Here is a 15,461-nt window from a genome sequence, read left to right on the forward strand (position 1 = left end):
ATGTAAAGTAAGAGAGCAAGAGGCACCAAGTTTGGGAAGGTGGCTTCAGGGGAGTGGGAAAGGTTTGGAAAAGAAGAGAAGCCAAGGATAAGAAAACACCTGGAGAGCAGCATTGAGAATCCAGCTGAGACTGAATGGCATAATGTGTATGGGGACCACGTTTTTGTCTGGCTGTGTGGTTTGGCCAGATTTGTAGGCTTGCCCCAGGTCTGTGAAGGCTGGGAACTTGTTCACTGTTGTGTCTCCACTGCTAGCAGTTCCTTTTTCTCCTGTCCCTTGTCAAACAAGGCGAGGGGGTCTGGAGCAAAGGTAATGGGAGTGAAAGAGGGAGAAAACTGGAAAATTAAGAGAGTATGGTCAGATCGTAATGTTGATAGCAGAGATTTGAGCTGTGGGTCAGTTTTGCACAGCGACCTGTGCAAGGCTGGAAGCGTGATGGCACAACCAAAAAGTTGTGGAGGACTGGAGTGTGGAGAGGAGCCAGGCTCTCTTTCGGCCAGTCTTCACTTTGATTCCCCACCTTGGACCCTGTAGGTTCCTGCAACCAGGAGACATGAGGAATGGAAAGGGGAAGGAGATTGTGGGTGAAAGAGGAAATTGTGGATGAAGGAAAAGACATTTTATTTGTAGTCAGGCTTCATGATTCTTCTACAGCTTTTTTTGCAAGTACCTTTTACTACGTTTGAGTTTTTCCACCTTAACTCAGGTACCACCTGAGTGAATTTCTGAGTTTCCTTTCAAAAGCATGGACCCCTTGGTCTTTAAAGAAGGAAAATCAGAGTTTTTCTCAAAGTATTAAGGTCACAGCAGAAGGGAGGGTTTGCAAGGATCATGTCTGCAGTTAGCAGGATGGAGAAAGGGTTTCAACCTAAGGTTCAAGTTGGAGCACTCAACTCTAGACAAATCCCATATTAAGAGAAAGGGGCTGTGGACAGCCACGATTGCTGGCATTGTGACGCGTCTGTGTAGGGCTTTGGAATTAATCAGTCAGTTGAATTGATCAATTGAGGTGCCAAGATATCAACACTAATAACTTGCCTTGGATCTTTTTGGACATACATATTTCTATAGGTAAGATACAATATATGTCCATTTAAATAAGTTGGTTATTCACAGGTTTAGTTTCCTTATATTTTCTTTTATTCTTCCCAACATACATTTTCTCATCTTCTCATCCAATATTCATTTTTTTCTAATAAAACAATTTAAAAGCTGTGAATATTTCCTCTGATACTATTTTAGATCACCTCACATATTTTGATCTGTAGTATTTGTATTATTTAGTTCTAAATATTTTCTAATTCCTATTATAATTTCTTCTTTAACCTATGAATCATTTAAAAGTATACTTTTAAAAGTTCTGAATGTTGGTTTTTAAATTATCTTTTTGTTTTTAAATTAATTGCATTGCAATCAAAATTAATTGCAACTGACAATAGTATATTGTCAGTGTGTATGAGTGTTCTATATGTGTTGGTAAAGAAGGCATAGTCTGTTGTTACTGGATGTGGAGTATGTAGTCCTTAGACTAAGATTTTTAATTGTTTAAATCTTCTATAGCCTTATTAATTTTTGTCTGCTTGGTCTATCAGTTACTGAGAAGTATCTCGAAACCTCGCAGTGTGCTTTATCCACTAAGTATGCATTCCTAAACAATACAGTTGAGTTTTGCCTGTTTATGAATTTTTATATGAATGAATCTTATATAGCCCTTTGTGTCTGTTTTTTGTTTGTTTGCTCAGCATTACACTTTAAAGATCCATCCATAATGCTTTGTGTTGTTACAATTTAGTAGACCTCAAAGCGTGGTCTGCGGACTCCTAAGTTTTTTCCCAAGACTCTTTTGGGGGATCTGCGAGATCAAAACTGTTTCCATGATTATGCAAAGATGTTATTTGCCCTTTTCACTGTTGTCATTGGTAATGATATCAACAGTGACAAGGCAGTGGTCAGGAAAACTGTTGACACATTATCATGAAAGGCAGTGACCCCCAAACTGTACCTGGTGGTCATTTTAATTCAGTTTCACTGAAGAATGTCTGTGATAGCGCTCCTCCCGGGGCCACGCCCACACCTATCTTCCCTCACAGGCGTCTCCTAAACGCTAAGGGTCCCCACAAGCCTTGCAGCCAGGGGAGCAACAGGCTCTGGCAGGCTCATCCTGGGCTGACTCCCTGAGCCTGTCTCTAAGGCTCCTTTTCTCTGACTTTCCAATGGGCCGACAGCAGCCCTGCCAAGACTCCCCTGTTGCTTCTTCTGTCCCCAGCTTTTCCTTGTTTCACTGTCCCCAGCTTTCATAAACATACTTTCAAAATAAAAATAAAAAATAAAAAAAGGATGTCTTTGATAAAGCAGAGAAATGATTGATTGATTTCATTAATGCTCAACCCTTGAGTACCTCTTTCTAATATTCCATGTGATGAAATGGTGAGTACGCATTAAGTAAGCACTTCTGCTGCGTGTTGAACTGCGAGGGGTGCCCTGAAGAAAAGCATGTAATCATTTAAGTTGCAAGATAAATTTGCTACTTTTTAAACAGAATGCCATTGTTACTTTACCACATGACTAACAGGTAAACTGTGGTTCCTTCCATTGCAGTATTTGGCAGACATTTTCTTGAATATAAACAAAATGAGCCTGAGCCTGTCACTTTAAAGAAAACAACTGATTGTATTTGTTGCCAATGATAAAATTTGAGTTTTCACGTGAAAGTTAAAATTTGGAGAAACTTGTGTCTACCACTGTGAACTTGATACTTAAAAGCCTTTCTGGTCAGCTAGATGAGTGTGATTATGAGTGCAGTGTCGTCATTTGGAAGACCTTCATACTTCAGTGAATCCGTGTTTTCCACGTGATGTGTGTAGATGTTCCCAAATCGTGCACAGGTAAAAGATTTCGTTCAACCTGCAAGATAAGGTGGTGGATTTTGATGAACACAGCATGAAAAGTTCATTGACAGGTTTTCAGAAGCTACACTGGCCCTGCTCTTTAAGAAATTGTCAGTTGTTGAGTTTGGGTGTCGTATCAAAGAAGAATACCCACCATTAGTTGAAAAGACTGTTCAACTACGTCTTCCTTTCCAACTATATACCAGTGTAAGGCTGACTTTCTTCATATGCTTCGACCAAAACAAAATATCACAACAGATTGAATGTACAAAAAGGTATGAAAATTGTGCCGTTTCTGTTAAGCCAGATAATAAAAGATTTGCAAAAACATAAAACAGTGCCACTCTTCTTACTTTTGTTTTAGAAAACATAATTTTTTAAAAAAGCAAGAAATATTAACTTACATTAACCTGTATCCATTGTTATTTAAAATGAATATGTACACATTTTAAAAACTCAGTTATATAAAACAAAATGTCTTTGGAATCTTTTTCTAAGATTCTAAAAAGGGCCCTGAAATAAAAAAAAGTTTGAGTTTTTTGTTCGAATGTAATACTCCACTTTAAGTTTTTTTGTTTTTGTTTTTTGTTTGTTTTTTTTAAAGAGAGGGAGAGAAACATCAATCAATGTGTGGTTGCCTCTTGTGCACCCCCCACTGGGGACCCGGCCTGAAACCCAGGCGTGCGCCCTGACTGTGAATCGAACAAGCGACCCTCCACCTTGCAGGCCAGCACTCAATCCCTGAGCCACACCAGCCAGGGTCCATTATAAGATTTTTTGACCCATTTTAAAAAATCCAAATGTTTTCGGACGTTTGTTTTTTCCGGTTTGGAAACTGGAACATTATGAACATTGATTGCTTCAATGAACAGCATTGGACATATACTAGTGCGTATGAGCATGCCTGTCTGTACAATATAGAGCCAGGAGTGGGATTCCTGAATGTTAGAATATGCACATTTTTCACTCATATTTTGAGCTTAGTAACACCTGATTTAGTTGGAGTCTAGCCGGAAACAGAAGGCCCTCAAACTAGATATTCTGAGAGTTTAATAAGGGGACTATTTACAAGCACGTGGGTAGAGTTTAGAAAACAAAAGCTAGTTGTACAGTATCCAGCTCTAGTGGTGGCTGAGAGCCCTCGATACAACTTGATCTTTAAAGGGGCAATAGGAAAGAGCTGTTGCCTCAACCAGAAGAGGATAGCTGTGTGGAAAGGGCTTCCTGGTAGGAATTGTGTCCACAGCTCATGACAGCTGGCAGGGAAGATCCTGAGGCATAAATATCGTATCTCCTCCCACCCTAAGTCTCCTGCTAATGTCTCCCATTGGTCAAACTCAGTTTGAAGCCAGAGGAGAGGAGAATTTGATGATACGTATTTTAGGTCATTCTCAGCCCATTTGCAATTGAATTTGTGTGCAGTGAAAGATTAACTTTCTTTTCCAAATGGCTCTCCAATTGACCCGGTGCTATCTAGTGGAACTCCGATCTCCACGCTCTGGCGTGTCACCTTTGTTATAAACCAGGTGTTTGTAAATTTGTTGACTCCCTGGTCTGTTTCATGGGTGTGTGTGCTTGTCTTTGGACCAGTAGACAATGCTATTTAAAAATGGTGTTCTAAATATTCCTTTTTAATTGTTATCATTATGTACAAATACAGTTGCTGTATATTTCTTTTGTAGATGAAAGTAAATCCAAACCTATAGATAAATTTTATAAGAGTTTGAGCCAAAAAATTGAAGACTGACCCAGAGCAAAATCCCAAAGGACTGAGACAGTGCTCTGGAGAATGGCAATTTTGCAGTTCGTTCTTTCTTTTTCTTTTTTTTCTTCCAGCTTTTAAACCAGGCTGTAGCCAGTTGTAAAAGAAAAATTTTGCATGATTTACTTTCACCAGTCTGTTCTAGCATGCTTCTAATGATACGTGAATCGCCTGGGTCAACGATAGCTAGTGTGCATACTTGGTAGTGTTCTCCACACGCCGTGCCCAATTCAATATCATTGCCACTTTAGTGATGGGCACCAGTCTTGGCCAACATGACATAGTGCTCTATTTCAGATCTCCTCAAGGCTGGACATTGTTGGCGAGGATGACCAGTTTCTCTTTGCCTTGTCTGATCATCTTCAGAGTCTGCTTGTACCCCACCACATGCTTTCCACTTTTCATAACAAGTTGGAGCCTAGAGTCGATTGACTCCAGTGACTTTTTCATCTTCTTTGCAGCCACCATCTCCCTGCCATAGGAGCAGGATGGTCCCTATCCAAGAGAATCCTTTTTATACATTTAGAGTCAAAGGAGGTTACGTGCAATCCATTAGTAGTAAGGAGGTGGGAGAAAACCAGGGAGAGGTGTCTCCAGGATTGGATAAAAAGCAAAATGGAGAGATACCTACTTGTTTCACATCAGTGGGTACAGGATAGCTAACATTGAACTTTTCCAGTAAATAGAGATGGTGTGGGACAGCAAGACAGTGAGGAGTTTTGGGGCCGTCCTGTGAAGGAGGGTGGTTACGCCTCTGACGTGTCTGGGAAGGATAGTTACCGACATTCTAAGGGTATGTTCTCTTAGGTGCACAAAAACAACAGACAGGGCTCCCTTAAGGCAAAGACTGACCTTTTATTAAGGCATCTATAAGCCCAGGACGTGACTACGCCCATGACCTGCCCAGTTAGGAAATCTACGATCAGACCGTTCTGTGTGGTTACGTGGTCCGTGCCCTTGTCAGGCTTGCTACGAAGCCCCTCTTTTCCATTCACACTTTGGCTTGCTTTATTGCCCTGTGCAGAACCCTCAGTAAATAAATGCATGCTGAATAGAAGGACTGATTGGGGTCATCTTTAAACCATTTCTGATCTCAGAGGGAAAGCCTTCAACATTTCACCATTAAGGATGATGTTTGCTGAGGAAAGGAGACTTGACTTGGGGTGAACACACAATACAGTGTACAGATGATGTACTATAGAATTGTACACCTGAAACCTGTATAATTTTGTTATCCAGTGTCACTCCAATAAATTCAGTTTTAAAAAATACCATTTGGAGAATTCTTACTCTGTTCTTCAGTTCTCAAAAACACCTTTTTTTTTTTGTAAGTTTCGAGTGTTAGAGGCATTCATGAGAACAAATCTCCAACATGGTAAAACATCCCAACAATAAAACTTATTTATATTTCTTTCTGTAATCTATGACACATTCATGAGGCTTGATGATCATGAAAGATACTTTTTTAGTAAGAATAGAATTCTAGATGAGTTCTCTTGTGTTCTATGGGGTAACTTTTATGGAAGGTCACTGACAAAGAATAAAAAGCAACGTAAACTAACTACCTAATTTCTGCCATTTTAACTGACATATTATAAAACAACCTATGTTTTAAAAAATGCAAAATAAAGGTTTGTTAAATTAGTACAAAAAGAATGAACTCTTGCCATTTAGGACAACATGGATGAACTTGGAGGATATTATGCTAAGTGAAAGAAGTCGGACAGAGAAAGACAAGTACCATATGATTTCACTTCTACGTGTAATCCAGAGAACAAACAATGGTCACCAGAAGGGAGGGGATCGGGGGATTGGGCGAAAAAGGTGAAAGGGATTAGGAAGTACAAATTGCCAGTTAATAAAAACAGTCACAGGGCTGTAGATACAGCGTAGGGACTATAGTCAATAATACTGTGATCATTATGTACGGTGTCAGGTGGGAGTCAGATGTATCAGGATGGTCACTTCTTAAGTTATATAAATGCCTAATCACTATGTCGTACGTCTGAAACTAATGTATGTCAACTGTAATTGGAAACTAAATGAAAAATATGTTTTAAATGATGTTTGCTCTAGTTTTTATTTTGAATATTCTTTTATCAGAGTAGGGGAAGTTTCATGTACTCTTAGTTTTTACCCCGCGTGGATGATAGTGTGGTTTTTCTGGTTATTTTGTAATTGTGCTGAATTTTAGTGCTAAAGCTAGCCTTGCAAGGACCCAAGTATTCTTTTTATATTTATGTGTTATATGTATTACTAGATTCCTAGATTCTGTATTTTGTTGAGGATTTTTTATGAGTGAGGCTGACTTAAAATTTTCCTTTCTTGCACTGACCTTGTCGTATTTTGCTAGCAAGATTATGCTGGCTTTATAAAATGAATTGAGTAATAGTTTATCTTCGTGTGTTCTCTGGAAGAGTTTGGATAGGATTGATGTTATTTGTTTTAAAGTAATTAGTTTTCTTTGCGGGGAAGTTTTTCTTCAATAGTTGTATCAGTTTTGGTAACTTTTTCTACAAATTTGTCTATTTTATCTAAATTTTCAAATTTATTTACATAAAGTTGTTTGTAAGACCCTCTTATTTTCTGCAAGATTTGTAGTGACGTTCACTTTCATTTCTGATACTAATAATTTGTTCTTCCTTTTTCTAATGAGTCTCATCAGAGGTTTATCCATGTCACGTGGACGGAAAGGGGCTGCATGCTAACCCTGACAAGCTCAGGGAGGCCTGCATGATGGCCTCACAGACTCAGAGACCACGGTAGTCACCTAGGATGGTCTGAAATTAAAAACTTTGTAACTGAAATTAAGTCATGGCAGGCAATCGTGTCCTAAGCTGGAATTTTCCCTGACAAAAGTCAGTCTTGACCTTAACTGAGCCTGTCTCTTGTCTTGTTTTTTTGCACCTACAATAACAAACCTTTGGAATGTCACATTTCCTTTTCCCAGACCCCTCCAATGCACAGGCACCGCACCTGGGGCAGACCCCAGGTCTCCTCCTTGTCATCGTTATTGTGTCCGTCGTTGACTGTTTGCCACCCTGTACCCACTATGTAAATTACTGTCCATCATTTTACTTTTCATCCAGCCCCAGAGGTTTTCCCGCTTTGCTTTCTTCCACCTCTCTAATATATCAACAGGCTTTCCTGGAACCCACTTACGTCTTCTGTTTTGATTGTAATGTATAAAACAAGGTGCAAAACTGCCACTTTCCAGAGCATTTCTTCAATCTGTTGAGGTTCTGCTTCCCAGCGTTTGTCATTCGTTGGCTCAAATAAACTCATAAAAATTCTTACAGGTTTGGCCATTTCTTACATTGACAGTTATGAGTCTTTTCAAAGATTGACTTTGTTGGTGCTCTCTTCCTTCCCTCCCTTCCTCCTTCCCTTCTTACCTCCTTTCTTCCTTCATCCAACCACCTTATTCTATTTCTTTTACAGTCACCTGCTGCATGATGTTTTGGTCAGTGATGGACTGAGTATATATGACCGTTGTCTCAAGATTATAACGGAAGTGAAAAGTTTCTATCACCAAATGAGGTGGAAGTGTCGGAGCACAAGGCATTGCACAAATACTCACCGTCGTGTTACAGTTGCCCACAGTATTCAGTACAGCGACATGCTGTACAGGTTTGTAGCCAAGGAGCTGGTAGGGCAGCAGAATTTGCCACCCCCAAATTTGTCCCCGGCTTAAAGATTATTTTAGGCTGATTAATTTTTAAGAAACAGCAGACTTGGGAGAAGCTCTGAAAGCCACGTAGCAGTTACCCTTTGTAAAAGGTGACTTAAATTTGTGAGGGAGATCTCTGCTTATCAGGGTGCCTCCCTCCTGTACCTGGATGAGGGGGTGGGTGACCTTGTCTCTAGAAACTCGAATCAATTCAGAATGCTTATATCGGCATAACAAGCTCACCGTGTTTACTGGGCTGCTTTTCCCTAGTAAGCTTCCATAAATGACACCCCCACCCCCAAATCTTCTTTTGTCTTCAGCTGAAGATGGTATTTAAGGTAGTGGCTTCAGCCATTTTGGCAAATTACTTCGTTTTCCTGGGTCTTCCCATGTATACGGGAAGTATACGCGTTACTAAGCTTCCATTTGTTTTTCTCCTGTTAATCTTTTATCACAAGGATGTCCCAGCCAGGAACCCAGTCAGAGAGAAAATTATTTTTCCTCCTCTGCAGAGCAGTAGGCTGTGCCATGCAGCCAGGTGCGCAGTGGTGGTTTCACCCAGGACCCAGGTCTGCGTAAGTGTGCCCCGTGACGTTTGCACCGGGACGCAGTCACCTGGCACCACGTGTCTCAGGTGTGCCCTTCTCATAAGTGGCCACCAACTGTACCATTTACCTAAGCATGAAGAGAGACACATGCATTTCTTTTGAGATTTTAAAAAACAGCTGTTTGGAAAGCACTGATGTAGGCAGATGCCCAAATAGTACTCCTGTACGGAGACGAAGGCAGGGGGCACTTGTGAGTAAGGGAAGGGGAACGACCATGTCAATGGACGGATGGCATTTCTATAGGTGCAGACAAGCCAACTAGTGACTCTAATTTTAAAAGACGTTTTTTAATTTTTCAGTCTGGTATTCATCAGTCCTAGTAGTCATAATATCTGATTTCTTGTCATCTTTGCAAACAATTGAGATACAGTGCTTTTTAGGTTCAGTCTAAAGGTTATTCCGCTGCTTTAACGTTCTGAAGGTTTGAGGCATACAATCTGCAAGGTAGTTCCTCTGGGGTGTAGCCCCGACTCCATTTGAAGTGGGTCTGTTCACACACACACACACACACACACACACATACACACACACACACAGAGAGTCTGGCAGAAGTAAGCCCTGCTTGAGTGGTTGGTAGGGTAATATGGGTGTAATAATTTATAGTTTTAATTTGAACATTTCACCTAAAGTGTCATATGGTGTGCTTGAGTGTGATACTGTTATGGTTATAGAATTGCATGCTTATGATTTTGTAATAAAAAGGGGCGTTATTTGTGCTGCATGCTGTATTTTTTTAATAGTACTTTCTATGGGATAATTTGTTCATTATCAAATTTTGAGATGGATACTTAGATCATTGATTTTTTTTTTCAGCTAGTCATTTTCTAATAGGTGCTTTTTAAAGGCTATACATTTCATTCTAAATAATAAACTTTAGCAGTATTCTACAAGTTTTAATGTATGTTGTTTTTATTGTCATTTGGTTCAGAACAAGGAGGATATCTTTGTTGCCTTCACAGGTTATTTAGAACTAAACTGCTTAATTTCCAAACACAAGATGATTTTCAGATTTATTGTGTTATTTCTGGTATAATCCGCCCTTGGTCAGAGAACGTGCCCTGACTGATTTTAGTCCTTTGAAATGTATTAGACTTGCTGTGTGGTCCATCTTATATCAGTTTGGGTGAGGGGTCACCGTGCACTTGAAAAACATGTATGGCCATTGTTGGATGCAGTGTCTCTTACACGTGCGTTGTCATTCAGTCTTACGTGTTCCTACGGTTTTTTATTTTTGTCTGCTTGTTCCATGTTACTGTCTTTGTTTCTCTTTTTAGTTCTGTCAATCTTTGCTATATACTGCTGAAGTTATGTTATCACATATGTACAAATGTAGAATTTTTATATCTTTCTGGTGAATCATCATGATTTCTTTTTTTTTTTTTTAGAGAGATGGGAAGGGAGGGAGAAAGAGAGGCAGAAAAACATCAATGTGTGAGAGATACATGGTTGCCCCTTGCATGGCCCCAACTGGGGACCTGGCCTGCAACCCAGGCATGTGCCCTGACTGGGAATCAAACTGGCGACCTTTCATTTCACAGGCCCACACTCAATTCACTGAGCCCCACCAGCAGGGTGATGATCTTTATTTTCAGTGTGCAACTTTGTCTGACGTTAGTATTAGCTTGGACCACAGAGCCCTTAAACTCCATTTACTCTCCCTCCCAAAGTTATGTGCCACCGCATAAAACACTCTGTGTTTTAAAACCCACAAGATACTTATTCCTTCTCAGTCAGTAGTACCCACTTAGTCTTATCCATTTAATTTCTACTGCTTTTAATTTTTTTCTACATCTCTTAGCTTTCATCTTTTAGAAAGGGTTTCTTTATTTGTGTGACATTGTATTTCATCTTCATTTTAAAGTTTTTTTCCCCCTTGTTTAGAATTTCAAGCTGGCAATTATTTTCTTTTAACCTTTAAAAATACCATTGCAGTGTGTTATCCCTTCCACTTATTTTATTTTATTTTGTTTATTTTTAGAAAGAGGGGAAGGGAGGGAGAAAGAGGGAGAGAAACACTAATGGGTGGTTGCCTTTCATGCGCCCCCTACTGGTGATCTGGCCCACAACCCAGGCATATACCCTGACTGGGAATGGAACTGGTGACCCTTTGGTTCACAGGCTGGCGCTCAATCCATTGAGTCACCAGCCAGGGCCCTTCCACTTTTTTATGTTGAGAATTCAGCTTATTGTTTTATTGCTAGCTCTTTAAAGATAATCTTTTTTTTTTTTTTCCTCCATTGGTTGTTTCTAAAATTTTTTCTTTGCCTTTGGCTTTCAGCAAGCAGTTGTACTCTGATGTTCTGATGTGCTTAAGTACAGTGGGTTTTTTTGTTGTTTTTTTTTTTTTTTAATACATTCTGGTTGGAGTTTGTAGTGTTTTTGAATCTGTGGTTTGATGCCATTTGTTCTGGAAAATTCTTAGCCATTATCTCTTCACATATACTTCTACTCCATCCTCTCTTTTCTTCTTTCTGGACTCAAGTATGTTGTATTTCAAACCTTTTCATCATGTCCCGTATATCTCTCACATTCTCCTATATTTCCATCCTGTTTTCGTCCATAGATTTGCTTCTAATAAAAATGTCAAGTAACTAATTCCTCAGCTTTATCTAATTTGCTGTTACACACAGCCACTGAATTCTTTTTCTTTTTTAAAAGATTTTATTTATTTATTTCTAGAAGGAGGGGGAGGGAGGGAGAAAGAGAGGGAGAGGAACATGGACCAGTTAGTTGCCTCTCTCAACGAGCCAGTTGGTGGTGTGCCCTGACTGGGAATCGAACCAGTGACCTTTTGTTTCACAGGCTTTAGCAATTCAGTATTTCCAGCTGCTCACTAGGCATTCTACTGGCCTCACCTATTATAATGAATCTTCTGTTAATATACTACAGTCTCAAAATGTTAAAAGGAGATTCAGTATTTTTCCCACAAATTAAATTATTTTTCTTGTCCAACAGTAACTTTTCTAGTCTCTAAAGCTTGCAAACCCTCGAGTCTTGTATCTTAAATAGTTTTTCTGTATTCAGAGTTACTGAGTCCTGTTTAGTCTCCATCCAGCTTTCTCCATGACTCATCCCTTCTCCGTTCTTGTATTGCCTTTTCTCTCCTCGAGGCTGCTCTGGTGCCAGGACTGCTCCGCAGTCTCCATTTCCTGCTTCTCACCTCTTGCCCTTCACTCTGTTTTCCACATGGCTGCCAGATTTATACTGTTTCAAAAATGCTTCTTGCTTTTCATCACTCTTCTCTGCTGAACCTCTAATACCTAATCACCAATAGAGGACAACATCTAAATTGTTCAGTGTGCCCTTTTAGGCTCATTACCTCTCACATTCCACGGTATGAACAATTTTCAGCTAGATAGGACTTCTCACTCTGCCTTGGATATATTCTATCACCAAGTTTTATGCTCTTACCATTTTGATAGGGTTTCCTTTATCCTGCCTTTTGACCTCATACTCTTTAAGAAGAACACCAAAGACTACCTAGGTCTGAACTTTTGTACCTAGTCCTAGAGTTTCTGACAAGATGGCCATGGGTCTCAGTGCCTGGGGCTTCTGTGTTCTGCTTCAGTAATTTATAATTTGTATAAATCTTCCTCTTTTTGTACCGCTTTCTTTTTAGTGCTGTATATTGTGTCTTGTTTTCTTACTGCACATTCATTGTCTTCATCTCTAGAGTGTATGTTTTTAAATACTTAAGTGGCGTTTACTTTGAACTTTAAGGTGTCAGAGAAATTACTGAGACATACTGCTCTCCTACCACGTGCCTTGGGGAAAGACAAAAGTGATACATATCAGTTAGGCAGGAGCCTAACGTTTGAGCTAATTTTGTAGATAGAATTTACCTCTTTAAGCACTTCAATTTAATTTTTCCACTTGAACATTTATTACTGCCTCTCTTTGGCAAGTGCAGGCTACTGGTGATTATTTAACCTTGTTTTTTGATGACTTACTCATATTTGTGAGACTTACTCATTTTTGTAATCCTAGTCCTCAGAAAGTACCCAACACATGGTAGGCACATGTTAGAATTATTTCTGAATAAAGATATCATTGTTACGATTTGTTACCATGTCATACATATAGAATCGATGTTTCTGGGAGCTTCTTTTTTTCTTCTTTTTTCTTTTTTCCAGTCTGTAATTATTTGTTTCTTATAAAAGTAAAGTACAAAATCTGTAGCTTCATGAGGCTTTATATATATATATATATATATATATATATATATATATATATATAAAAAATTCATTAAGATGTATAGTTATGATTTGTAAACTTTACTGTGTATAAATAAACCCAATAACAAATTACTCAGATTGCCTCTCCTCAGCTGTCTCACCCTTAATCCAGTCTTTGTTTTTATTGTCCCTCAGTGCCTCTTAGTTACATGGGCGGAGAGAGGCTGGACTACTAGGTGAGAGACTTGATTAGGGAGAAAGAGCCAAGTTGATGGTGCGAGAGGCCGGAGAGTTAGCCAGGGTTGTCTGAGCTCTGAGCTGCACTGTGAGAAAGCCGGCAGTCTGCAAGTGGTCACAAGGGAGGGAAGGGCAAGTGCAATCATTACCGTGGCTCAGGCAAACAGGGACGCATGTCCATCTCATCGCTTCAGATGTAAGGCAGACAGCCCAAATCAGTGGCCTTCGGCCGAGGCTCTTTGCCCTGTGTCCTCTCCTGTACCTCTGATCTAGATAAGGAAGGGCAGTCCACGTTAGAGCGTACCATCGTGAGTTAAAGAAAGATAGAGAACAGCTACAGAGACAGTTCTGAGCAGACTTAACAACTGTCTCTGGCAGGCTTTCAGCCTCTTGTTTTAGCTTTAGTAACTGCAGTATTGAAAATAGAGTGGTCTCTAGAGTGCCTTCTGGTGGCAACCGCCAAGGGCTTCTGCCCTTTCCAGCACAGCTGTTGGTTAGAGTCTCCCTTAGTGCTTTCCCGGGAGGCAGGCCTCGGAGCCAGGCACCATCAGTTCTTATCCTCGGTTAGTGTCCTCCTGCCTTTAGATTTGGTTTACCTCAACCACCTTAAATAAAAGGGCTGCATCAGAATGCGACTGAGCGTGCTTTCCACATACCTTCAGTCCCTCAGAGGACTGCCGCATCTGGCAGCAGTCCTAGCTGGCCTTGTTTTTCTGGGTTGTACCCAGGGTCAGTTTTGCAGATTATTCTCGGAAATCATTTCATGTGCAATTACACCCAGAAATCAAAAGTGTTCAAAGTATCGGTTCCAAGTCCTGATATGGATCAGGAAGGGATTGTATCTTCTAGACTAGTGGCTCTTAAAAGTTATTGAGGATGCCCAAGGAGATTTTGTTTATGTGGGCTATATTTATTTATATTTACTGTATTAGAAATTAGAGCAAAAATTTTAAATATTTTTAATTCATTTATTTAAGTAAATTCACTTAACTATATAACAAGGTAATGTAAATTATTTTTATGAAAACGATATTTTCAAAAAAATTCAGAGGAGTAAAAAGTTTTCTATTTTGTAAATCTCTTTAATAATTGCCTTTTCAGATAATTGTGAATATTCTTTTTTGATAGAATACCCAACTTAAATAGTATTCCCTTCTTAAAGATTATTTACAATGTGTAACCTGAAACTCTATTAGTGAACTTTTCATACCTAGTACTCTCAGGAAAGAATAAGCGTGAAAAGGCAACTAACATTGTTTGAACCTTATAATAACCGTGTGAAGACATGAAGCATATATTATTATTTCCATTTTGCAGGTGAGGGATTGAATCCAGGAGAGACTCACTTAACAATCTCTCTGTGACAGAACTACTTGTGGTTTGGAATGGCCTGTCATGGGCTAGATTTAATTTTGGGAATAGATTAATTATCCAAAGATAGAGTCTCTCTGTTCAAATTACTGTGTGATTTCTGTTTGTCCAGTATATGCATTTTTTAAACATTGTATTTTATTTTTATTCTAGACTTATTCTGGACTCTTCTGTGTAGTCATAAATCCTTACAAGAATCTTCCAATTTACTCCGAGAATATTATTGAAATGTACCGAGGAAAGAAGCGTCACGAGATGCCTCCACACATCTATGCCATATCAGAATCCGCTTACAGATGCATGCTGCAAGGTAACTGGGAACACTAGAACACTAAGTACTCAGTTTCTTACATGTGGTTAGGTGTTTTACTAGATGCTAGTCTTAACAAAAAAGATTAAAATTTAAAAAATCTCTTTAAAAAACATTAAAAATTAAAGTAACAAATGTAAAAATTTATGAATTCTTAAGATTAGAATTGGTGAAATGGCCATTTTTGTAAGAAGCTGGTATGTTTGTTGCTTCATAAATACTCCACGTTAATTTTTATGTTAAAAAGCAGCTAGTTTTTAGACATCTGGTCAAGATTGAGGTGTAGGTAGACACGGCTTTGCCTCCTTGCGCAACCATATAGGAAGAATTACAAGTAGATCTCAAAAAAACCCACCCAGAATCATCAGAAATCGAGCTGTATGGAAGTCCGACAACCAAGGATTTAAAGAAGCCACACTCATGCAGATGGGTACAAGGGG

General features: G+C 39.3%; 1 protein-coding gene and 1 pseudogene across 6 annotated transcripts in view; one reads left to right on the forward strand and one right to left on the reverse strand.

Moving 5' to 3' along the window:
- Positions 1-15,461, forward strand: part of MYH10 (myosin heavy chain 10) — a 139,675-nt gene that overhangs the window by 8,703 nt on the left and 115,511 nt on the right. For all 6 annotated transcript variants that reach the window (XM_045199183.3, XM_045199186.3, XM_045199184.3 and 3 more), the window contains exon 3: positions 14,865-15,021. In XM_045199183.3, coding sequence (XP_045055118.1) covers positions 14,865-15,021 — 157 coding nt within the window. The remainder of the gene's footprint in view (positions 1-14,864; positions 15,022-15,461) is intronic.
- On the reverse strand, positions 231-5,466 carry LOC112308662 (large ribosomal subunit protein eL30 pseudogene; annotated as a pseudogene).

Source organism: Desmodus rotundus, chromosome 9 (assembly GCF_022682495.2).
Source record: "Desmodus rotundus isolate HL8 chromosome 9, HLdesRot8A.1, whole genome shotgun sequence".
NCBI lineage: Eukaryota > Metazoa > Chordata > Mammalia > Chiroptera > Phyllostomidae > Desmodus > Desmodus rotundus.